We start from the raw sequence: 27,097 nt of genomic DNA, 5'->3' as shown, positions 1-27,097 counted from the left end.
TCTTATTATTGACATTTTAATTATATTAAAATAACAGCAATCACAAGGAAACGCAATAAAAGTGGCCGTTCTTATCTTCGAAAACCGTATAAAAACTCCCCCTTTCAGTTACATTTTTCACAAGTTTCCACAGTTTACATCTACACATTATCTCGGCTAAAATAAGCCACATTCATATTGAGATCAAATTCCAGAATTATCAGGAATACAAGGAAAACAACAAAAAGTTAAAAGTGTAGGAAAGTGTTAAGAACACAAACAAACAAGACAAGAATCCACAGGCAAAACATGAAAAAATACAAAACACAAAAAATAAAAATGTTGATTTTGCTTAAAGTATCTAGTCTCATAATTGTTTTTTCTCCAGTCACGCCTAAAGTAAAAATGAGATAAATACTAGAGATAAAAATTCTATAAAATTTCTACACAGTGGCCAACCATCCAATGTGTATGGAGGTGATCCAATAGAAGATCAGATGAAAGTAGGATGGGGCATGATACCATATAACATGCCTGATCCTTCCGTTCTCAGTGTCTAGTAAAATCTGACTACAGAGGACACATGCATGCTCAGACAATCTAAGTGTGCTAATGTATGGGTGAAGGAACCATTGAAGTGTATATCCACCATTAGGTTACAAGTTCGACAGAAGAAGCTAGCAGACTGTGTCAAAAGAACATGACCTAAAAAACTGAAAAAACAAAACCATAAAATATCAACATTTCTGTAATGATCTGAGTTTTAGTCTTTCGGACAGTGGCAAAGGACTGTCCACAGATATTATAGAGTCGTCGTCATCATCATCACTCAACTTAACCGGAGACTTGGGAGGCAAGACCTTGGCTTCAGGACTTAAAAATACATTGTTTAATACATCATCCATACTGGGAATACTAAAAGTAACTGGTTTTGTGTCAGTTGTTGGCCTGACAGGAGCTATTTTGTCTACCAGCGCCTCTGATTTTGTGTGCTTCTTCTTGAACACATGTTTAGACCTACCACCAGTTTTGTGTTCGTCCTCATCATCACTGGAGGATGCCACCTTATGGCAGACAGTTTTCTTTTGGGTTACTTTTGTCGAAGTCTCAGATGTCATTTTAGTGGAAATGCTTCCATCAGACATTGGTCTGGAAGGGGCGAGGGTATACTTCTTCACAAAAGTGTACGATTTGGTGGTGGGACGTTCAGGAGCACAGTTGCTTGGGGCAGGCTTCTGGATTGTTTTGGTTTGATTTTCACTTTTTTGTGAGCTTTGTTCCTGTTTTTGGATGTTTTCCTTAGAGTGTACATTATGGGTAAAAGTGGCCCTTGTGGCATCCTTCATATTGAGACCTCTTGCTATAGGCTTCAAGGGTAAGTGTTTCTCAAAGACATTTGGCGGTTCTGAGGAGACATACTGGCCGGCATTCTTTATAAGCAACCTCTCTCTTAATGGAAGCTTATGAAGAGGTGTAATACATGAAGAAGGTGTCTCAGATATAGCTTCCTTTCTTGGTTCCACATTGTCTAGGGTTGAGTTCTTGACATTGCAAGAGGCCTTTATGGGTTCTTCAGAGCTACGACACTCGGCTTGAGGTGACATGATAAATGAAGTGGCTTCCCAATCAATGCTACTTAGATGTAGCTCTGCAATCATGGAGGAAACGTTAGGAGAAGCCACAGAAGATGCTGGAGAAGAACACTGTCCATCAAGTCTGTCTAGGTTATCCTCAATACATAGGGATGTTAAGGAAATATCTAAGTCTTCTGACATCAAGGTCGCTTTGGGAGGCGAAGGACTTGGGGTAGTCGGTGCGTCTTTCAACTTATCCTTTACTTCAAGACAAGTGGTGGGTTCAGGTTCTTCACTTCTTCCTAGGGTCTGTGGTGACACATCCGTCTCCACAGTTGGGGTTAAACACATTTCAGAGAGGAGTGAAGCAACATCGTCCACATTTGGAGACGCCTTGGGTTTCGGTTTACTTTTCTTGCCTACAAAACAACAAACTTCATAAACTCCTTACACCCAATAAGTGAAGACCAAACAGATTGTCCATTACCTTTGGTTAATTGGAAATCTTGATGGTGTAAGCAAGTACTGACTATGAAACCCGCTCGGAGAGGATTGTATGGGAGTATATGTCATAGGAAACTAAACCGAAGTAGGAAATGTACCGAGACAGAGAAGGTTAATATCAGCACATTACTGTTAGTTGGGAATCTTATTGGACAGAGGTCTATGGAATGTGAGAGAGCAGTAATGGGAGAGAAGTAATAGACCTGTAATGTGAGCGGTTCTGACTTGTCGAGTGACCAATATTTTATAGCAACGACCCGTCACAGCTCAGCAATTTTCCGCTAACTGCAGTTATATTTCATCAGGCCGCGTATAATAATACAAACAAGAACAATACCGCATGCAGGGGAAAGTGCTGAAACGGCATTGTAGCAGCTGGAGGTAGGAATACATTCTGAGGAAATGGCTTATTCTGTATGTAACCATCTTTGTATGGTTCTCTGTAATATAGCAATTATAGAATTTATTTTCTTTGGGAATTTTCTGGAAATGGAAGGTTATAGATAATCTGATCAATAAAAAACTCCAGGTACCAAGGGCTTATTTTAGTAGCTACTTCAGGTGCTATTCTGTCACATGTCCAAGCCGCTGATCTATGATTGGTCAACACTAATTGTGTCATCAGAAGAAGCAGCAGCAGCTTCTTTGTAACTGTGGAAGAGCAACTACAATTAGAGTCAAACCAGTACTATGCAGTGGTAAAAAAAAAAATTTCTTCATTTTTAAAGGGAACCTGCCAGAATAAAAATTTTTTAACTAACGACAGTATTAAAAAGGCTACGGGAACCTAATTCCCAAACTGCTTTCATTATGAACATTACTGGTTCCACTCACTTTTAAAAGTTGTATACCTATACCTGGCTCCCTGCCAGCAAACTGCATAGAGTCATAGGTACATCCTAGCCCTGTGCTGTCATCATCATTATCTGCTCTTTGCTCTACTAGATTTTCCTCTTCATTTCCCCTTCCCTCATGCAGTCATTTAGCTCCGTGCTCCAAGAGCAAATTTTTGTCAGCTCATGTCTACAGGGAGGGAGGCAAGAGGAAGATCTAGTAGAGCAGAGAAGATAATAATGACTAAATAATGACTCCGTGACTCGATCCAGCTGGCAGGGAGCCAGTTTTACTTTTAAAAGTTGATAAAAGTAAGCGGAAGCAGTTATGGTAATTATAAAAGCAGATTTGGAATTCGTATTAAAAGGCTACAGGAGCCTGTCATTAGCTGGAAATATGAAATCCTTATAACAAGTTCCCTTTAAAGGGGTTATAACAAGTTTAAAACAGGACTTACGAGGAATCACAAGAACAGAACTCCCAGTAGAACAGGGGTCCCATTCTTACTAATGGGTGGTGCAGTGGGTCGAGCATGCGTCCTGCAGTTCCATTCAATAGTATGGTAGCCTAAGGGGTCTTCAATTTCTGACACTCCCATAGTATTGAATAAAACCCCAGGACAGAACCATCTCCATCAGTGAAGGAAATCCACCACCAGGATGAAGGATTGTAAACCATGCACACTGACATAATGGTGCTCGATCTTTTTGGCAGGATCTGCTCTTCTTTATCTTCTTATGCCTTAGATTTTACAAAAGTCTTGTAAAGTTATGCAAATGAGCCTGAGGGGCTCTGGGCTCCATAGGGGTTACACAGCTACATTAGCATTATTTTTAAATCCTTTTTTTCTTAAAAACAAGGGCATAGGAAGCTTAAAGAAGAGCAGGGGCACATACCAGTATGTCAGTGTGCTTGGTCTACAATACTTCATCCTGGTGGTGAATTTCCTTTACCGATGGTAATGGATGTGGTTATGTGGTTTTATGTAAAGCAGACTATGCATAAATTTCTTTATCATGCACCAGAAATTGAGCTTCAGATTATACAAAATGAAGAGACTTGAGTGATACTTACATTTCTGCTTCAGCATCTCCGCTTCTAGTTTGTCTTTTTGGAAGACTTCTACGACATCCGGATAAGCCCCTGAGAAGAGAGCTTCTTCTTCAATGGTCAACAGTGGTCCATCAGGTGGGTGATCATCGGGAAAAACATAGCCCGCTGCACCAAAGAGAGGAAAGTGGGAAGAATAATAACCAGATGAAGGGTCATGCTCATCTGCATGGTGGCAGCAGGTTCTGACAAATACTACAGCAGAGGGGAGGGGCTGTGGAACAGCAGAATGCAGAGATCTAAGAGCACAGCAGTGTAAGGACACTTCCACAACACCATATAAGTCTGGAATATAAATCCTTATTTCACAGTCCTGCTGCTACCAGCAGCACACAGAGATGTGATGACAAAGATCTCTAGGACCAATACAAAATACTGTCTGCAGCTTTGTATAGTCAGAACTGCTGATAGATTCCCTTTAAAGGAAAATCTGTCATTAGGAAACTACATACACAAAGTAGATTTGATGTTAGATTCCTACTTGCACCTTTATCCCTAAACTGTATTTGTCATCTCATGGCAAAGTCCTATAAAACTTTATTTTTAAAGGCTACAGGGGTGTGCACTAGCCTTGCCGAGATCCCGGAGCAAATGCTGCTCCACACCCCAGTAGCCTTTGCTGTCCTGCCTACCTCTGCATCCTCATCGCACTACTCATCCCCCGCAGCTTGTGCATAGGCGTAAGGGGATTGAGTAGACGGAAGAGCAAAGGCTCCCGACGCTCATCAAGGCTACTCCACGCCCTAGTAAAGGTAATTAAGATAATGTTTTATAGGCTTGTAAAACAAGGACATGACAAATATATTTTAAGGATGAGAGAGTAAGTATATATTTGTTATCCTTGGCATTCTTTCTTTTAAAATCAACTTTTGTGATTATGCTAATGAGTTTGAAGGGCTCTAGGAGGAGTTTCCTAAACCTCTTAGTGCTGCAGCTTCACAGGCTGTTACACTGAACAAAGCAGGTATCCTCTCCCCCTGGTAGATTACACAGGTAGAAAGCAGAGGGAGAGTGGAACTTGCTCTGCACAGTGTAATAGCCTGTGAAGCTACTGTACTCAGGGGCTCAGTACCCAGTGCCTTTCAGGCTCATTAGAATAATTATAAAAGTTGATTCTAGAAGGAAGCCATGGATAATAAACATAATAAGATTACCACAGTCACGGTGCCTGGTTTATCATGATGGATTTCTATTTGTTTAGTATATCAATTACAACCACATTAATTAGGAGGGGTGCCATACTATTGGTCATGTAGTATGCAACATGCAAGACTGGCAATATATTGAGAGAAAAATTATAAATATTAAAATAAAAATTACAAACAAATAAGTTTTAGAAGTTCCAAAAGTAGCATCAAAGGGTTAAACACATTAGGAGAATAATGTGACGGCACCTTAGTGTTTAATCAGGCGGCACGAAGACCTGCAGGCAGACCTGGCCATTCACTGGAGTATCCTAATTTGTATCCCTATTCCATATAATCCCCTTATCTCCACTTAGCACTTTGCAGTCGGCGTCAATCGCGTGTGACAAATCTCTCACAAGCCATTAGTGGCGGTGACACTGGACGAGGGGAACGACAGACACCCTGAAGAAGAGCTACATACACATTACATGGCACATAGACACATCTACTCCGGGGATTCATCATGGAAATGAAAGGGAACCTATCAGCAGTATAACCATACACAGCTGCAGACTGCTATGTATGGTTCCTGAAGATCCGGTGTCATCATATCTTTGTGCGTGTAGTAGCAGCAGAACTGTGAAACATGCATTTATATTCTAGGATTACAGATTTGGGGGCTTGCCGTCACACTGCTGTGCTTGTACTCTATAGACAGTGTTAGGTATTGGCCCTTGAGATCTGTGTATCCAAACCTTAGCTTGTGTTGTCACTATATATAGGACTATGAAATTTATATGCTAGGATTATAGCTTTGGGTGCGTGTCCTCACACTGCTGTGCTCTTAGATCCCTGCACTAAACTGCTCCACATCTCCTCTGCCCTGTCTGAATGAATGTAGTAGTAGACCCTTGAGATATATGTAACCAAAACTTAGCTATAGTACTATGAAATTTATACTTATATTCCAGAATTACAGCTTTGGGGCGGTGTCCTCACACTGCTGTGCTCTTAGATCTCTGCACTAAACTGCTTCAAGACCCCTCAGCCCTGTCTGAATGAATGTAGTAGTAGACCCTTGAGATATATGTAACCATAACTTAGTTGTGTTGTTAGTAGCTGTAGGACTATAACATTTATATTCCAGAATTATAGCTTTGGGGGTGTTTCCTCACACTGCTGTGCACTTAGATCTCTGCAGTAAACCTCACCACATCCTCTCCCCTCTGTTTGAATGCATGTTGCAGTATTAAACAAGAAGCACGCTAGCGCTCTTACTCAGAGCAGATAGGAGATGCTATACATCAGTACAGGCAGCTAAGAGCACAGCAGTGTGAGGATACACGCCACTGCCTGCCCCTCTGCAAAAGTCTTGGATCAGCTAGATTTGTGGACATGTCATTGTTTCCTGCGTTTTTAGTACAAACCTGGCTTTAACCATTCGATTTCAAAGCACGGAATTCCGTTTCGGACGCGGTTCTTAACAATTCTGGAAGTAAAATAACGTTTTACATCAACACAATAGATTCATTGTCATAGAAACAGAGCACACAGGCTAAACATAGATCAGACAAGCAATAATACTGGATAAAAATGACTAAACCAAATCACAATCCTGCTTCATAGCTCACAGCTCGCAGGTATCCCCTGCTGGATCACTGGCTGTATACAGAGTATTCGAACAGAAAATATTATTTATAGTGTAGTTTTCAAGAGCTACTCATCACCTCTCTATGGGACAATTTTCTAAAAGCAGGGTGGGTCTGACCGCTGGGACATCAAACATTTACAAAATCTGAATGGAGCAACTATGCCTGTAACTTCCTGTATCTCTGGAGCCACAAGTCTGATGTGATGAGATTCTTACCTTTAATATGTCACCAGTACAATGTTTCTAAGTGCTATATAACTGAAAATAAGGGGGTGGGGCTTCTGAAATGACACTCCACCCGCAGCTTCTAAAAGTGACTCATCTCAGGCAAAATATGACTCATTTCTGCTCATTGTCACATGACTTTGGAGTCGATTTATTATAGGTATACGGGTGAGATTTCACATAGAATCTGTTACCGGATGGCCTGTAGCTGGGCGTCATGTATTCGGCCCGCGCTCCTCTCATGCATATCGTAGTACGTCACCAGGCCCAGGACCTTCTCACATGAATAGTGTTTGGGCCACTCCATCCACTCCAGCGCAAAATTCTAGAAAACACCAGTAAGGTCCGATTAAGGGGGAAGCAATGTCCAGCTGCTGGTCCAGTCACTTCAATGGGAACCATGAATGGGTCAGTCATAGGACATCTACATGGAGGACTGTACCTGGAAGCACAATAGACTGGGCCGCAGCCATTTCAGCACCTTCACCAGTTTATCCTTATTGACAAGAAACTCCTTTATAACCTTGAAGAGACAAGAAAGGAAGGTCATGGTCACAGCTAAAAAAAATTTGGGGGGAAAAATTAGGTCTACTCACCTCAGGATAAGGAAATCCCTCTAGTTTCTTGGCTTTCCTATAGAGACAGAGGTGAAAGGTCACTCAGGACCGACATAGTCCAAGGCAAATTTGAGATCATTGATCGACCCGATTTACATATCGATGAACCTGAAGAGCATAGAAGGAGCAGTAACCCGATGTCATGGTAGATCTAGAAGGCAGCGGTAACTTACGTACATCTTGAGGGTATATTCCAGGGAATTGTTCTTCTTCTCTTGCTCCGCCTTATGCCAGTCACATGGGCAGCTGTAGTCGTAGTCATGTGGCTCGCAGTATTTCTCACTTCCGCAGAGCACACAGCCCTTCTTCTCATGCTCTTTAGCAGACCCTTCGAGGGGAACCTCCACATTAGTCATGACCCACTCAATGGGTTCTAAATTTTACACAATGACATGATGGCCCCACTGTCGGGACCCCAGCTATACACGGTTATCTGCATGTACCTGGGTGGCTGCACACCGTACAGTGAACTTTCTTTTTGATGGCCTTCGAGGTCATTGCGGGATCATCAAACTGCTTCCTCCACTGATCAAACCTGGAAATGAGGACGGGGTTAACCTCCCATGTCTAAGCCTCCGATCCTAAAGGTCTATGAGGTTTAGAAAATCCCATGTATATGTAACATGTCAATGTTCCGCTTCATATTCAAATCCAATATATGCTAATGAGTCAGAAGGGCTCTGGGGGGCAGCACCAGAGCCCCTTCATACTGTTGCTTCAAAGGCTGTTCTACTTTCTCTCTCTTCAACCTTCCTGTGCCAGCTGTAATCTTATACAGCGGTTTGGGGGGGGGGGGGTACTGTTTTTGGAAGAAAGCAGCCATGTTATTAATCAGCTGAACAATCCCTTTAAAGTTCAAGTGGAAGTTCATAGTGAAGAAACATTTTCTTATATCAAAAGGTGCCATAAGAAGTGGTCCATGAGGTAGGACACGTGCAACTATCCGGGTGATGTCACATCCTCTTACATCACAAGTCATGGCGTGTGATCTGAAGAAGCCACTGGTTGGCTGAAAACAGGTCATGTGACCCCCTGCAGCAGCTAATTGGAAGTACCTGAGCAATGTCAGAGCAAGTAACACTTCCCGAGATGTCCCCATACCTCTGCAGAATACTCTCTCCATTAAGAGATCGGATGAACTTCATAGCCAGTTCTCTTCCGACACCAGGCAAACCCTTCGTAGATGCAAGAAAGCAAAAAACACAGTAAATTAATTATTTTTACTATGTTATTACGGACACACAGAAGATAAACATGACCTTTATTGACTAGTCTTGGTGTAGACACTGGTGGCAAATCCTTAGAAGAGATTCTGAGCTCAAAACCTCTGACATCCCCTGCAGCATCTGGGTCTGTATAGAGCTGGATTCCATTATTTGTATATTAATCTTGTACACGCAGTCCCCGGGTTACATACAAGATAGGGTCTGTAGGTTTGTTCTTAAGTTGAATTTGTATGTAAGTCGGAACTGTATATTTTATTATGGTAATGTCCAGCCAAATTTTTTTTTGGTCTCTGTGACAATTGGATTTTAAAAATGTTGGATTGTCAATAGAACCAGGATTAACACTAAAGCTTCATTACAGACACCTCTGATAACTGTTACAGCTGATCATTGTAGCCTAGGACTAAAGTACAGTAAATTACCAACATCCAGAGGTCCGTTTGTAACTAGGGGTCATATGTAAGTCAGGTGTTCTTAAGTAGGGGATCGCCTGTATATAAAAAACATTACGAGGTATTTCAGTTTTTTTTTTCTTTTTAGTTAATTAACTTTCCTGACACCTTAGCACCCCTACTTCTTCCCAAACTAATACACTGTATTAGTGAAAAGTTAGAAGGGGTTGCAGAGTATCAGACCCCTACCATTCTGATATTATCTGAAAGGAAAACATCCACAAAATCCCTCATGACAAACCAGGACACTTACTCATAGATCCAGGCACTGTGACTGTGGTATCTTCTTATATGTGTTATCCATGGCCTCCTCCCTTCTAATATCAACTTTTACAATGATGCCCACTAGCTTCTCTGTGATCTGGCTTTATGGGCTGCTACACTGTCTCACCCTCCTCCCCGCTGCCTCAGCACTGAGAATACAGCAGGAAGTGCTCACTGCATAAGTGCTAAGGAAGCAGGGGAAGGGTGAGGCAGTGTAACGGTCTGTAAATCCAGATCAGAGAGGAGCTAGGGTAGCCCCTTAAAGGGTTTTCCCACAAACAAAAGTTAGGCCCTATCCACACGGCACTCAGAAATTTCCGTCAGATCCATAGAGATTAATGGAGCATAACAGTCATGTCCGGCCGTCTGCTCCATTAGTCTGACGAGGCGACGAGGGGTTCGAAGGAGGTATGTAGGACCTCATCGGACCCCTTATTTTTGTGATCTGCGGGGGTCTCAGCACTGAGACCCCCAATGATCAGCAAGTTAGGCCCTATCCCGTGGTTAGGGCCCAACTTTTGTTTGTGGGAAACCCCTTTAAGCTCATTAGCATCAATTTAAAAGTCGATATTAGAAGAAAGGAAGCCATGGATAACAAATATAATAAGATCATACAGTCACGGTGCCTGGATCTATCAGTAAGTGTCCCTGTTTTATCATGATGAATCTGGATTTTCTTTAAGGATAGGGGATCAACATATGAATTTAGAAGTGTACTAAAACTGATGCTTTGTATTAAAGAGGTTGTAAGGGGTTTGGAGAAATGGGTCTGCTTTCTCCTGATACAGCTCCACCTCTGACCATGGTTAGTCCCGGTATTGCAGCTCAGCTGTATAGACATGAGTGCAATGCCAGGAACAAGAACACAGCCGTGATTTTCCAACCCCTTTAAGTGATTTAATGTTTGATTACAAGGCTGAAATTCCAATAAATATGTGTATAGGCTCAAGCGCTCATCTGCATCACACCCCTAGTATTATGTGTTATTACATCTATAGCACAGGGGAGAAGGCCAGTGCCGGGCTGACGCCTCGCCTCTGCAGTGATACAGGACGGGATATAAATATTACAGACTGAATGCAAATCAAACGCCTTTCAATTATCTATTTCACCGCACTATTTCTATTTCATATCAGACAGTTATGGAGGATGGGAATGAGATGCGAGTGACTGCAGCCTGTGCGCCGCATACAAATAACCCATAACAAATGCGCCATTGCTGCGGAAACATGCACCGAGATATTACCACGTGTGGTCCAGGAGATGCCCCAACATGTACAAGGAGGTTTATAGTGCTTTACCTCTTCTCATATCTCTGCGATTGTTAATCACCGGATTTTAGGCAAAAACACTAAGATTAGTAACCCCCTCATGTAAGGGATGACATGTCCTTCTAAGAATTCCCTCTTTAAGTGGAATCTCCCATTTAGCTATATAAAAAAAATATCCTCCAAAGTCATGTGTAAATGAGCAGAGAAGAGTAATTTTTTTTTAAATGAGTCAAGTTTAGAGGCTGCAGGGGAAGTGTCACCTCAGAAGCCCCCCCCCCCCATCTTCAGTGCTATAAAACCTAGAAATATGCTTCTCGTGTTATAATAAAGATTAGAATCTCGTCTTTCAGATAACATTAAGCTTGGGATACAGACAGAAGATACAAGATCCAGTTCAGGACTATTTCTTTAATGCATTACTTTGAAAAAAAAAAAAAAAAAAAAAAAAGAAGAAGAGATTCTTAACTTTAATATGGCACCAGCAGCAGGTCTCTAGGTGTTATAGAACATAAGATAGGGGGGTGTGAAGTGATCCTCCTCCTGCAGCATCTAAATTGGACTAATCTCAGGAAAAATATGACTCTTCTTTGCTTATAATGACATAATTATTATTTATATAGCGCCATCATATTCCGTAGCACTTTACATAACATGACCTGAAAAGATTTCACATAAAAGAGGGAATTCTAGAAAGGACATTTCAACCCCTACCAAAGGGGGGCTGATAGTTTAAACTTTTTAGAGGTTTGTTGGCCCTTTGGTTGTTCTGTGGGGGTTAAGCTGTGTGGAGGTGCGGTCTACAAATTGTGGTATTTTTGGACAATATATTCGTTTGGGGCAGAAAATTAAACATCCACAATGGATTAAATAGCACGATGGCTCAGTGGTTAGCATTACAGCCTTGTAGCGCTGGGTACTTGGGTTCAAGTCCCAGGGTCAACATCTGCAAAGAGTTGGTATGTTCTCTCTGTGTTTGCGTGGGTTTCCTCTGGGTCCTCTGGTTTCCTCCCACACTCAAAAAAACATACTGGTAGGATGATTAGATTGTGAGCCCCATTGGGGACAGGGACTGATTTGGCAAATTCTGTGCAGCGCTGCTTAATCTGTGTGCTCTATATAAATAATTATTATTATTATAAATCGTGTAAAATCTGGTGACGGGTTCCCTTTAAGGGCTAATAATGGGTCCATCATTAGAATAGGTCTTTATTTGGCGATTGCGAGGCTCCAAATGGTTCAGCTGAAATTAGCAAAGTGTATGGAGCTGGAAGTAGAGTGTACAATCTGTGGTATTAATGCAGTGATCTTCTTCCAGCTCAGCTGATCGTATCAACCTCCCACATTTATAATTAATGACAAGACTAATGATAGAAGCTGATAATTATCCCTCCTGTGCAATCCCTTTAAAATTAGCATTAAATAACAATTCCAGTGCATCTTGCACTTTGTGCTGCCCCTCTGTTATTCCTCCTGGAAATATGGGACTTTAAAAAGCCGTTCCTCCCGACCCTAACACAGTGTCAGCTCTGACTAAGCAGCGTCTCCACTTCAACGGATAATGGGGGAATAGTAAAAGTTGTCTAATCATTTCAGGAGGAATAACAGAGGGACAACACAATACAGAGAAAGATGATAAAGCAATGTTATCTAATGAAGAAAGTCAAGATTTAGTTACAGCACCTGTTATACAATACTGTGCAAAATATTTAGGCAGCGGGAACGTTTTTTGTAAAATGTGAATGCTTCCAAAAATGGAAATGGTTACAAATGTATTCTGCTGTAGGACAAAGTTTTTTTTTTTCGTGGAAGTTAAAACAAGGAGTCCTAGAAGAGGTATGAAGAGACAGAAGGATTGAAACAAATACAGGCGGTCCCCTACTTAAGAACACTCGACTTACAGACGACCCCTAGTTACAAACGGACCTCTGGATGTTGGTAATTTATTGTACTTTAGCCTTAGGCTACAATAATCAGCTATAACAGTTCTTATGACAACCCAACATTTTTAAAATCCAATTGTCACAGAGACCAAAAAAGTTCTGGCTGGGATTACAATGATAAAATATACAGTTCCGACTTACATACCAATTCAACTTAAGAACAAAACTACTAACCCTATCTTGTATGTAACCCGGGGACTGCGTGTACATCCACAGAAGATCTGTACTTAGTTCTCCATGATGTCTGGAACAACCTCCCTGCGGAATATCTTCAAAAACTCTGTGTAAGTTAACCAAGAGGAAATTACACATTAAATGATAACCCCCCTTTAAGTTATCAGGAGGTTTAAAAACATGGCAGCTTTGTTCTCCCAAAAACCAGCTCCCCATCTGGTTATGAATAGAGCCGAGCTGCAATACCGGCACCCACCATGGTTAGACGTGGAGCAGTTTTTCAGCCTCTGGACAAACCCTTTAATTCTCTTTGAACTTAGACACTGCTATAGTTCCTACCAGAATAGATAGAAGCCATGATGAATCCCATTATAAGTGAACAGGATGGCTCAGACCCCATTAGCATGGGTTGTGTAACAGATCTGGAGCTGCTTTTTGATTAAAAAAACAAACAAAACATAAACGCAGTAGTCGTAGTCAGGAAGGAGGGGGACGTGGCTTCTATTCTCTCTCAGATTGTAGATTGGGGAAAACAATACGGAGAGATTTTTAGATTACATCAAAGAGAAAGAAGCAATAGAGATAGCACTGCTTCTACATAAAAGCTATTGTGCTTAACTTTTAGTGAATTTTTGTATCATTTGCAATGTTCTTTCTTTACTTCTAGCTTCACTTATTAGTTCTCTCTCTTGTGCTGCAGCTTCTCCCTGGCCTCATTTGTTTTATTTTTTTTGTCCATCCAGCGTTCTCCTTTCTCTGCAGAACAGAGGAAATTTGTTGAGCTCGGCATTCATCCCTCCGCTGCAATCACCCGGCAGATTATGTTCGATTGTTAATCTTTTGGGTAGTGGAACCCTCCGTGTCGGTACTTGAATGCTCGGCAGCGCGGCGCGGGGCTGGCTGTGATAGCTCTGACAATGCCATCCACACAATACTCGCTTATGATCCGCGTCGCTATCAAAGATAATTTCCTCTTTACAGATGACAAAACTGGAGGCAGAGCACTACAATCATCCCTCATTCCAGGGTGGGGGGCGGGATTGTTTGCAGAGGGAAATGAGGCATTTTTTGGGAGATTCTGCAATAATGAGTGAAGTTTTTTTTTTTTAAATAATCCAGTCCCCGGGGACAGTAGACAGGAGTCTCCTGCTCATCTTCATATTTTAGATTTATTTATTCATTTTATTAGGTTTCCTCTTGATTATATGAAGCAGCCATTTATTAAAGGGGTTGTCTGGGAGTTAAAAAACATGACTGCTTTCTTCCAAAAAACAGCGCCACACCTGAATATGGTTGGTGCTGGTATTGCAGTTCATCTGTATAGAGATGAATTGACCATGGTCAGCGGTGAAACTGTTTTTGGATAAAAAAAAACATTTTTTTCCTTTTAAGTGGACCCAGCTTGTGCTTTTTATTTAAAGGGAACCTGTCACTACATTTTCACATAAACAACCAGTGTGGGGTTCCTATAGAGCCCCAATAACTGACTCCCTTCTTTTAGCTAAAAATTTTTGTGCTTACATCCACAGAAATCACCTTTTATCTTATATTACCTGGCATCAGAGGGGGGGGGGGGGGGGGGGTGTCCTGCTCATCCGGACCCTCCCATCTACTCCTCCCCATGCCTTATGCCTCCTTACTGGACATAGTTCATGTCATCTGACCAGGGTGACATAATCTAAGTTCCTTTAGCCTCTTAACAATAGCAAACTGTACCCCATGCATGTATCTGATCACATGAAGTCACAGCAGCCTCCATGGACTTCTACTCCTCTCCATCCTCCATGGAGACTGCTGTGATTTCATGTAATCACATACATGGTGTACAGTTTGCTATTCTTAGAAGGCTAAAGGACCTTCAATGATGTCACTGGTCACATATCATGAATGCAACACAAGGCACAGTGTAAAAATATTGACACAATATTTCCCGTATGTACATACAGCTTTATATGTCTGTAGTTGAATATTAGCAGACGGTCCCCAAGTACAAGGAGGCAGAGCAGTGATTTGAAGAGACACAGAGCTGTCAGTCAGAATAATGGGGTGTGGTTCACTGCCAGTCAGAGAGAGAAGAGTCACAGATACCAGACATGAGTCAGAAAAGCGAATGTGCATATCAGATAAATGTCTGTAATTAAGGTACAGTACTCACTGGCAGCTAATTTTAGGTGATATGGGGAGGACTTTTAACCCTTTATCAGCAGGCAGTGTTAGTCAGGGAGGTCAAAATCTGGAGATCTTCTTTAAGCTTAATTGGTTAATTACACATAATAGAATAGATTTGTCCAAGTAAGTGGGCCATTGCTGCATTTGGACGATCTATTTCTATATCTAGTTACATACAGCCTGGTTCCCGCTGCAACCCAGTACGATCACGGCAGGTAAGGAAAAAGACATCGGGAGCAGGGTAAACTTGTCTGGCCCCCATAATACAATTGCAGGGTGCCAAAGGGTTGCCATGGACGCCAGATAAAAAGGTCTGCGTCTTCCAAGTACAGTGGTCTATTAGGCCCAGTCCAGGACTGGATCTAGTAGGCAAATTGTCACTGACAGATACAATACATTGCAGAAATACAGATAAGAAGACAGGAGCTTCTGAAAGGGCACTCCCCCTGCAACGCCTAAACTTGAATCATCTCACATGAAAATGAGGCGAGAAGAGTCATATTTACCGGACTTTAGTTATTTTTTAAATAGGTAAACGGATGAGATTTCACATAAAGGAGAATATTCTAGAAAAGGACATTTCGTACCCTACCTGAGAGGACTAGTAGTTTAGTTGGGTAAAATCTGGTGACAGGCCCCCTTTAAGTATTTAAAGGAGTTGTTTTTTTTCCGTTTTCCCCCCTCCCAATGCCAATAAAGATCTGTAGTAAAGGAGTCAATCATCAGTAATGAACTGGAGGCAGCCATTACACTGGGATCCTCCGGCATTAGCAGATGGGCAGAGCTGCTGCGGGTCATTAACACTTGGGAGCGCTGCGCTATTTAGCACAGGTATGAGAGGCAGCTGTCCACAGACGCCGGTGTCACTCATCTGCATTATACGGCCACGAGACGTCCGCCTCGGCAAGGGCTTGTAAGGAGCCGATGCTTGGAAAGAAGTGTACTCAATTTGCATTCTATTTATTTGCAATTTTGTAATGGATTTCTATAAAATCCAAAACCACACCAAAACTGAATGAATGCAGGTCTTCATGATGCATTTTTCACTGCATAGTGAGAATGATGACTTAACCTGACTAGCTCGCACATACATGATAAACCAGGGACACTTACTCATAGATCCAGGCACTGTGACTGTGGTAATCGTCTTATATTTGTTATCTATGGCCTCCTTCTGTCTTAAATTAACTTTTTAAAATTATGTTAATTAGCCTGAAACTGGTACCCAGAGCTGCTCTGTTCTGTATCTTCACAGGCTGTTACACTGTCTCGCCCTCTGTCCGACTCCCCCCTTCTCTAATCTCACACAGTGAAAGGGGGAAGTGCTCCTGCACAGTGTAACAGCCTGGGAAGCTGCAGCACAGAAGCGCTCAGGAAACAGGCCAAGGAGCCCACCAGGCTAATGGAAGGAGGTCAAGGATAACAAATATAAGAACATTACCACAGTCACGGTGCCTGGATCTATGTCTGTGTCCCTGGTTTATCATGATGGATTTAATGGTCCTTTATCCTAGGGGCACACAAACTTTTCAATCTGCACTTCTATCAATGGTTAGGATAGTAAAAAAAAAAAAAAGTTGAAAACATAGCTGCTTCTTATAAAAACAGCATCACCCCCATGTGGTATCACAGTTCATCTTCATTTACTGCAATACCAAGACTAACCATGAGTGGCGCCATTCTTGGGAGAAAGCAGCCATGTTTTAGAACCTCCAGGCAACCAGACAGAATCCGTGTGTCATGTACCATCCCTTCAGGCACTGAGCCAGACGTTGATATCAGGCGATTCTTTAGGTTTTAGTCAAAGCTTAATCTTTGAAAACGCGTCCGTTTTTTGAAAACGCATGCGTTTTTGTCAGTTTTTCCGAATTTGCGCAATTAAAAACGGATGCGTTTTTTACCGCATGCGTTTTTTACGATCTGAAAACTAAAAAAGGCCCAAAAACGGCCTAAAAACGCCACGTGTGTCTTCACCCTAAGGGTATTTCAATGCTGGGTGCCCCTGTAATTGTCAAGGAGGACCTAAAAAACGCGCTAGGAGCTACTTACTAAAGTAAGCAGCTCCCAGCGCTACCACTTTATTAGCAGTGATAAACTGCAGCGCCATAACCTCAGACTTTAGTAAGCAGCTCCTAGTGGTTTTTTTTAGGGCGACAGGTCCTCTTTAAGTAATGTACAGAGTAATAGCTCAGCGGAGTAACAGGGAATGCTATGTATTACACAGGACCTAGTGACTACAAGGAGCGGCTGCTGTATTATTATATAAACCGTATGTACTTGAGTATAAGCTGAGGCACCTAACTTTATACTCGAGTCAATAAGTTTTCCAAAGTTTTTTGTGTTAAACCTAGAGTGAGGCCGAGGGGCTCTGGACTCTGAAAACAGCTATGAATCCTCGAGTCCCTCAGGTTCATATGCATAATTTTAAAAACCAGGGAATAAGAAGCTAAAAGAAGAGCAGATCTTGACAGAAGAGGCACACACTGTATGTATGTATGCTTGGTTTACAATCCTTCATCCTGGTGGTAGATGTCCTTTAAGGATCAAATGACCAGCAGAGCCCCCCATAACAATAAACTTTGTACTCCAGCGCTGACCCTGGCGTCCTCTTCTCCCTGCATCTGCGGGCAGGGGCATGACTATGAGCTCTGCTATGCACACACTATGATGTAATCAGCTAGTGACACATCACGCCAGGGTTGAGCTCTGGAGGCAAGTACCAACTTTTTTCGTATGTGAGGCTTTTTCAGCACAAAAATTGTACAGAAAAACTCATCTTCCATTCTATTAGTGGCTGAGTAATCTGCACTCACTTTTGGTACATAGTCACATCCCAGGAGGATCGCCAGACCGACCAACGACTCTCGGTTCAAGCCCAACCGGTGTTTAATAGCGGAGACCTCATAGCAGTCCACGTGTGGATCCTGGAACGACACAATGGCAATATACATTATAGATACGGGTCATATCATCAATTAACATAATATAGTCCAAAAGGGACGTATACAGACCGCATGTTTTTTGTAAAATGCATTAAATTACTGGAGCTATGTCCTCACACTGCTGTGCTCTGAGCTCTCTGATGCTCTCTCAGAGTCTGTGGTGCAGATACAATTCTGGATTATAATCCATTATAAACAACACACACAAACAGGGATCTCAAATACCTTATGCAGTTGGCAGCTTTGTATGGTCAAACCTGCTGACAGATTCCTTTTAAATTAGGATAATTATTAGAATAATAAATACTTTCACCAAGTTGATCATCTCAAAAATATGGCAAAAAGCTCTTGTATTGCTGCCCAAACATTTCTATTATTGGAAACGTAGCGCAACTTTCTAGGGACAATGACTGCAGTGACAGCGTGCCTAGCATGTGAGGAGCTTTAGGTTCCAAACCATACAACAGCGCCACCTACTGGAGCAGGGAGAGGATTGCACTCGATAACCTGTGTGACCATTTAATAATTCTTTATTTATAAAGCGCACACAGATTACGCAGCGCTGCACAGAACTTGTCACATCAGTCCCTGTCCCTGGCTCACAATCTAATCACCCTACCAGTATGTTTTGGAGTGTGGGAGGAAGCCGGAGGGCCCGGACGAAACGCATGCAAACACGGAGAGAACACACAAACTCTCTGCAGATGTTGACCTGGGTGGGACTTGAACTCATGACCCCAGCGCTGAAAGGCTGTAGTGCTAACCACCGAGCAACCGTGCTGCCCAAAGAGATGCCATCTGTAGAAATCTGCCCATGGTCTTGTGCATGGCTCGTTATACCACACGGCTCTGATTACTCTATGTGAGTATAACGGGTCCTGTGTGTCCATCATATGACCATATATAGATTTCTATTCACTAGAAGTAAACGTAGAAACTTTCTATAGAGGGACAGCAAGCAGAGATCTAGAAAACCATAAGAAATTGATACAGAAAATATATTGGCAAATTGTATAACTTTCCATTTCACAAACAATATCAATTATTTGCTGAAAGTGGACGACCCCTTTACTGAGAAAGTTAAAGGGGTATTCTCATCTGGGCATTCACATTCAGTTTCACTAATCTTCCATATATAAACATTTCTTCAATTGGATGTTATTAAAAAAAATGTTCCTGTGTGAAGATAATTTCCTGTAAACACAGCCATGTTGTCCCTTAGAAACGAGATGGCTTCCTCGGTTACGACCACGTCACACTCTGGCAGCGGTGGCCAGACATGCGCTATAGAGTCCTGCCGGACCACCAGGATTCAGCAATCATTACCACAGGACGGGTGTAGGACCTGCAGTAACTCCCGGACATTTCATATACAAAACCTTTTTGTTTATCTGTGCAATCTCTCAGGCAGAGGTGGCCGTATCCGGGGAAGCCATCTCGTTTCTAAGGGATAAAATGACTACATTTATGAGAAATTATCTTCACACAGGAACATTTTTTTTAATAACATCTAATTGAAGAAATGTTTACATATGGAAGATTTATCAAACTGAAATGTAAATGCCCAGACGAGAATACCCCTTTAAATTTCAAAGTCTCCTCCTCAAAATCCCATGATAAACACACGATTAGTAAAGCCAGCGAAAGCCTCAACCATCACGTGAATATGTAAAGTTGCAACTGATTCATGGCGCACGTTTAACCCACAGTATGCAAAATTTGCAAGGTAAATGTTCCAACCTCCTCTCAAGAGAACTCCTGCTCCTATTACAGCAAGTGACTGGCGCCATCTAGTGCACACATAGAGTACTGCAAGGAATATGGCAGGAAGATCCTATCACTGCACCGCTTTTGCCATTCAGAAAAGCTGGATAACAATCCCAATGCTGTAGGCGATCAGCTTATAACCCAACTGTCCAAGAAAGGGAGACAAATTCTAAAGCTTAGTATTCTTGTTCTATTACAGTGTGTGATCCTGAATAAGGACTGATCTCTGTGTGGCAGGAATGTCTAAATTACTAAAAAGATAGGGGCACCGCTCTTACCTTGACATTCATAGTGAAATTTCTGTACACGGTTTTGGCGCCATATAGAAAGACATCGCCGTCATTGGTGATACATCCATCCACATAGCCATTGGCATCTAGATAGGCGCACATGGCTTCCGCTTCTCCTGCGGCTTGTACCCATGGCACCCCCAAGCAATCCAACATGCGCAGGCACTGGGCAAAGAGAGAGAACATCATGTTTACTTAACTAAAAAAAGAAGGTATTATTTATAATCTAGGACTGTGGGTGTGTCCTCACACTGCTGTGCTCTTAGCTCTGTACACCGATTTGTTTTCCATTGCCCATCCCCTTTGCACTAGGTAAGAACTGTAGCAGGCATCAGAGTAGGGAGGAGGAGCTGAAAAGCACTTCACAGCAGAGAGATCAGAGCACAGCAGTGTGAGGACACCCCCTGGAGAATTGAATACTTACATCTTTTAGAACGGACTTGAAGTAGGAGCGGCCCGGTCTGGCCGGCGCTGCTTTCTTCGAGGCTCCGTACCTCATCACATTCCTCTTGTTCATGGTGTCCGCTTTAACCTTCGGAGCTTCGCCCTCAGTCACAAACACCAATTTCACTCCCATAAGATTCAGGGATGAGACGCGGAAGAAAAGATTCCTTGAAATAGTCAATAAGTGATAATAAAGTACAGGGATAGTCACAGAACATATCTAGGATCTCCACCGGGTCATTGAGGCTCATATGGTTCTGAATAAAACATCTGTTTCTCACAGATGATTTGTCTATTTTATGTACATTGACTTTCTGATGTGTATAAATGCAGGGTAAAGCATGGGGGACAGCGCTTATGTGTCACTACAAAACCTTTAAAGGGATTGTGCCAAGTTTTATTGCTATCTCCTATTCACAGGAGGGAATAACAATGTAATTGTGTAGGTCCAATGCTGGGACTACTAATTATCCATTATCCCCAATCCTGTGGGCAGGGGATAAAAATAAAAAACTTTGTACAACCCCTTTATAGCATTTTTCCAGGAGAGGGGGCAGAGCTGCAGTTCCCTGACATGGCCACTGTACAGTAAAGGCAATAATGCTGGGTTTCAGAACAGCACAGAAGGTGCACGGTCCATGTAACCAATCACAGCACAGCCCTTATTTTTAAAAAACATTGTTAGATATGAAAGCTGTGATGCGCAGAGGTCGCATTAACTTTTTCACGGCAGAGTAAAAATACTCCTCTTGGCATTTTGGAGGAGTATTTTTAGCCGACAAGGAGTACACACCATAGAAATGCATAGGTTATTGTCCCAACGTCCGTCCCCGTACGCTAGTGCTGCGTTTGTAAATGCAGTGCCAGCAGTATGTGTGACCGCACCCTTACGGATCACAGCTGAAACATGTATGTGATCGCACAAAGCTTGACTTGAGTTTATAAACACAAGTCAACTGGAATGTGTGTAAGCAGCCTAAATTGTATTACCTTTACCTTGTAACCATATAACTGATAGTGATGCAATAGTAAACATAGGCAAGCAGACTATCCTTGTCAGCTAATGGCTCTCACTTTTTCTACCTTTTTTTTTTTTGCCGAAATCCTTGTGGAGTAGAGGAGCATATGTTGCTGGAGTCCGTTCGGCACATTTACTAAGAACAGTGCAGTCTGTACCATGTGGAGTTGCCTGTGTAATGTGCAGAAGGCACACGTGGCGTTTTTATGCCGTTTTTAGTAGAGAGTTTTCAGATTGCAAAAAAAACGAATGCGTTGAAAACGCACTAACTAAAAACGGCTTAAAAGCGCCAAGTGTGTCTTCACCCACAGGGTACAGGATTTCTGACGCACTCTCTTCATGAATCTGGTGCCCCCTGCACTTCCTCAACGCAGTGCACCACTTTTTTTTCTGGTGCACTTGATGATAAATCTGGAGCCCTGTTCAGTGCAGAAATTTGTGTCATGTGAAGAGTAGTGCAACCACACAACACAGTAGTGTGCAACAATAATGTGGCGCAGACACTTCTTAAATACCTGCGCAAGCAGTTTGCACCTAATAGAATGTGCAAAGTCTGACAGAAAACTAGCGCATTGCCCTTCATAAATGTGCCTCAGTATATTTACACAAACGCACAGACATGTATCCAATATGCTTATACATATATTAAGTGACGTGTACAAAATCCATACACAAGATATTTTGACATGTGTTCTCCACATTGTACATGTCAGTCACATGTAAGGAGGATGGCAGAGATAAATAACATGCTAGATGAATGATAGGACACAGGGCTCTGGGGCTTACCAGATGCAGTTACTGACCATCTATTACAATGCATTGGCCTCTGTGCCCTGCAGTCCTGTCATCAGAGCTGGCAGTGCCCCCGGTGACGAGGAGGGCAGCTGAGGGTGCTTGGGGCAGCTGAGGGAGCTTTTGCAAAACTTGTTGCTCCTCTGCCATGATGATCGCTGATGCTGAGCTCAGTGTGTGAGGGAGAGGTAGAAGCAGGACGACGGAGGCGGCTCTGCACACTTGGCCTTTACCCCGACCTCCAGTAAATCACCTCCCGTGGCTGGAGGGACATGACGGCGGCAGCTTGTCCAGGGGAGGGGAGGAAGGAAGGCAGCTAGTGCTATACAGCAGCGGGGAGCAGGGTTTGCTTGGGCTGGAGGACAGTACAGGGCCAGGTGATAGGAGCAGGATGGGAGCTGGCAAATAGCTTTTTTTTTTTACCTGGTTCTGCAGTACTTTGGAGCAGAGGAGCGTGTGTAGCTAAAGTCTGTCAGCCGCACAAATTGATGAAACATGTGCAGACTCCAGTGTACTAGTAACATACACACAAGCACTCGGGCCTGTACGCAGTCAACCCCTGTGGCAGTGCCCGTTGACAGGGATGTCAGACTCAGGTTGTCAGCAATGTCCGGACCAGACATCGCACAGTAATCTTTGGACCCTGTGAGGATTCCCCCCGTCACCCTCCCCCTCATATCCCCGAGGTTTACACTTACTGGAAGGAAGTAGTGGGGATCCCACCCAGCACCCGCCGGCTCTCCCATGCAGAGCCTGACTAACCATCCGCGACACTGCTGCAGGGAGATACACAGACCCGACCAATCTACTGGCGGCACTTTACAACCAATAAAAAAGCCCCTTACATGCTGCTTAATACTGGCAGCGTAAAGGAGCTTTGCTATTGGTCTTCTGCTGAGCCGTGCCCGCGCGCTGTGATCACAGTAAAACTCCTCTACGATTGCAGCGCGCTACACTGCTTATCGAGCACTTTACAGAGGATAATTCCCAAGCGTACTTTTACGCATGGCAATTATTCTGGGGAGTAATGGCGCCTCATCATGCGTCTATGACGCTTGGTGAGGCGTTAATGCGACCTCTGGTGATGCGATTGGCTGCTTTGGGATACACTTTAGATTGCTATTAATATTCTTGCTAAAAGTCTTGTTTCAGGACAGACATTGTTAGTAAATTTAGATGTGTCGTACATGTAGTGTTCGCAGGGCGTTTTGTTAGGCTGCGTTCACACGTGGCGTTTATATTGCATTGTGACACACAATGCAATGTCTGTTTTGAGGAGATTTACCTAACTTTCTCAAAACAACCTTGGCATTGTGTGTCGATGTGAACGCAGCCTCAGACCCCAGTGATCCACAAGTTGGGTAGAGTTCACACCTCTGTTATCTCATCAGTTTCTGTGAGTCAATATCAGGTGTGATCACCTTATGACCTAAGGTCACGTTCACACTGAATTATGTTTGGAAAGGCAATTTAATCGCAACAGGGAGGAGCTTATACAAATCACAAATGCGTTTAGACCAAGACACTTATGATTGGGAAAGAGGAAATGTGGGGGTCACATTGTTTACAGGTGAAACATATTTGGTCACACAAAAGCAGTCACAGACAAAACTCAACGTGTAATGAAAAGTTAGACAATTTTAAATACTTTCAATAGAATTTTTGTCGCGTTTAGCAAACGCAATGGAAATGCAATGTTGCCTCAACATGCAACTGCCAGAGGAAACATTTTGAAATGCAACGCAAACGCCACGGTCTGGACACTTACCGGAGATGAGGTTTGGCTACAACTCCAACCATTTGCTTCACAGACTGCGCTTCACAAACCCATATACTGAGATCCACAGCGAGGGTCTTCCCACCGAGACTCTGTAAAGGGACGTGTTTCTTCACCGGCTCCAGGATCGGCCACAGCTCGTGAACCCCCATGATGCTCCGTCACATCCACACTGAGATCCCTGAACATGGAGAGTAATAAAATGTCAGACTAGGAGATATAAGATTTGTGGCTGGCTCGACCTGCAGCTCCATCAGTTAGCGAGAATGGGACCCCTGATCTGGAGATCATTGGGGTCTCAGCATTCATATCCCACCGATCAGATATGTTGCGACCATCTTGTGGATAAGGGATAGCAATCAGTCTTGGCAATCTTTAAAATGAATTGGAAATATAAATGAAGGATTTACTCCTCTGACTTTAATGCCGACTTTAACCCCTTACCGACAAGACGTATCTGTATGTCACTCGTCAACTGTGGGTGTTCAGAGAGGACTCACGGGCTGAGCCCTTTCCATACAAGGTGGGTGTTTGCTGCATATTGCAGCAAACACCCAACAGTAACAGCTACGATCAGTGCTAACAGCGATCACAGGTGTTAACCCTTTTAAAGCCGCCAGCGATGAATAGGTGCTACCCCCTTGGCTGAGCTCGTCACTCCCAGTGATGTCGCTGGGGGTGACGTTCTGTCGTCATGATAGCCTCGAGTCTTTAGAAGTAGTATGTGGTAGGATCGATCAGACAACCCAGGGTTATCGTACCCTAGAGGGTCTGAAAAATAGTAAACAAAAAAAAAAGAATACAAATCACCCACCTTTCCTGGAACGGATCTAAAAATATAAACATGTTAGGTATTCCCCGTGTCCTAAAATTATTCCTGGCGTTAAACCCCATAACGGAAAATAGCTCCCAATTGTCCGAAACACCACTTTTTCTCCATTTTGCAACATAACAAAAAAAACTAATAAAACATATTCAAAAGGTCGTACAAGCCCAAAAATGGTAGCAAAGAAAACGTCATCTCATGACACACCACACAACTCCGTACACCGAAGTATGAATAAGTTATTAGAGCAAAAAGATGTAAAAATGACATTTTTTTTTTTGTACAGAAGGCTATAATTTTTTTAAACAAATTAAAACCTGTATAAATTGAGTACCCATGTGGTTGTGCCAACCCAAACAGTAAAGGAGAAGTGTTATTTTGGGGTGTAAAAGTGAAATCCGTACAAACAAAGCACACTGAAAAATGACGCAAATGCATTTTTTTCACCAATTTAACTGCATTTGGAATGTTTTCCCCATTTCCCAGTACACACCATGGAATATTAAATACAGTCACTATGAAGTGCAGTTTGCTATACAAAAAACAAGCCACCACACAGCTCTTTAAAGCTCTCTCACACTCTAAATTAGTTTATTATTTGACTGCGCAAAGGTTGTATGATATCAGTATATGGAGCAGCAGCTTCCGTTGCCCCATAGATGAGGCACCCGCAGAACCCCTGTGACATTGAAGATCATCAGTGGATGAATCCCTTGCATTCAGATACTAATCTTGTATACAGGAAAGAGTTAGAGGCAAGAATCATTGCAGTGATCCCAAATATATTTGTAAAAGAAATGCAACCACTACTCACCCGCACTATGCCACGACCAAGCCCGAGCCCTACTGCAACACCTACACACATAATGTAATAATTAACAATGTCTGGAAAGGGCTTATGGATGGAGACCTCTCCATACCGGCAGTTGTATTGCAGAACTTCCACCAAAATCAATCATGATAAACCAAGCGGCACTTCATAGATCCAGGCACCGTGACTGCGCTAATCTTCTATACTTGTTATCCATGGCCTCCTTCAATTTTAAATTAACTTTTAAAATCATGCTTATGAGCCAGAAGGGCATTGAGGGTGTTACCAGAGCCCCTCCATGTTGTAGCTTCACAGGCTGTTACAATAGGCAGGCGCACTTCCCTTTACCCAAAGTGTGAGATTACAGCAGGTGGAGGTGGGGGGAGCTCTGCAGCACAGAGGGGCTTTAGTAACACCCCAGGAGCCCTTCAGACTCATTAGCATACTTTTAGAAGTTATTGGCCTCAGAATATGGTGATAGAACAATACAATTTTTCTTTGTAAAATAGATGAATACTTTTTTAAAATTGTATTAAAACCTATAGAAATGTGTCACCTAGATAATTGCACTGGTATAAATAAAGGGGAAGTGTAATTTGGAGCGCACAGTGAAAACCATAAATATGAAGCCCAGAAAAAAATGTTGCAAAAAAAAAAAAAAAAACAAATGCAAAGACGAAAAAGGCCATCAGGGCAACAAGGGGTTAAGGGCCATATACATTTACTTTATGATGTGATAAAGTTTTAACATGCATTTAATGTCTTTCTTATGTAAATGATATGCTAATCAGGCTCTTGAATATGAACCTCAGCGCTTGGCCACCCTCCACAGGCAGATCCTATATAACTCTCTGCTAGGTCCTGATCTCACCTGAGAATGACAGCCGCACAGTGTGAACGCTACACCTGTCCTCCAGCCGTCTCCGGCATTGTGATCACTGTGTTTACAGCGGAATTCCCGCCAGGCTAACTTGAAAAGTCCAGCGCCTATCACAAAGCAGCGCCACTTCCGGTTACAGTCACATGACAGGAATGACGTAACTGCCTCTCATTCCCGTGCTGGTATCTGTCTGTGTGTCAGTCGCCTGGGCGGTGTAGCTTCTCTATAGCAGAACATGGTACAAGAATCCTTATGTATATTAATAATATATGTGTATGTCAGATAGTAAACTCCTCCCTGATTATAAGCGCCTCTCATGTCTAAAATACTGATGCCCGGTACCCCAGAAGTCATTAGGACTTCAACAAAATGTCTCCTTGTTCTGCAGACATATACAGACTATAACATTAATCCCCTAGATATAGTACGTAGT

General features: G+C 42.7%; 2 protein-coding genes across 2 annotated transcripts in view; one reads left to right on the top strand and one right to left on the bottom strand.

The window, feature by feature from the left end:
* GEN1 (GEN1 Holliday junction 5' flap endonuclease) lies at window positions 1–26,825 on the bottom strand. Its single transcript, XM_072143622.1, has 14 exons — window positions 26,656–26,825; window positions 24,139–24,328; window positions 20,541–20,727; window positions 20,105–20,281; window positions 17,931–18,041; window positions 8,723–8,796; window positions 8,065–8,156; window positions 7,799–7,949; window positions 7,601–7,637; window positions 7,447–7,527; window positions 7,199–7,329; window positions 6,556–6,617; window positions 3,966–4,109; window positions 1–1,972 (listed from the first exon to the last, which is right to left on the bottom strand). Exons 2-14 carry the CDS (start codon window positions 24,297–24,299, stop codon window positions 717–719), a joined length of 2,664 nt encoding a protein of 887 aa, XP_071999723.1. The 5' UTR covers window positions 24,300–24,328; window positions 26,656–26,825; the 3' UTR covers window positions 1–716.
* SMC6 (structural maintenance of chromosomes 6) overlaps window positions 26,821–27,097 on the top strand; it is a 29,974-nt gene continuing 29,697 nt past the window's right edge. Inside the window, exon 1 of the mRNA XM_072143621.1 lies at window positions 26,821–26,902. The gene's annotated coding sequence lies outside the window, so the exon portion shown is untranslated. The remainder of the gene's footprint in view (window positions 26,903–27,097) is intronic.

This window comes from Engystomops pustulosus, chromosome 3 (genome assembly GCF_040894005.1).
Source record: "Engystomops pustulosus chromosome 3, aEngPut4.maternal, whole genome shotgun sequence".
Lineage (NCBI taxonomy): Eukaryota > Metazoa > Chordata > Amphibia > Anura > Leptodactylidae > Engystomops > Engystomops pustulosus.
Note: the sequence above shows the minus strand (reverse complement) of the source record. Positions and strands in the feature narration are given on the sequence as shown.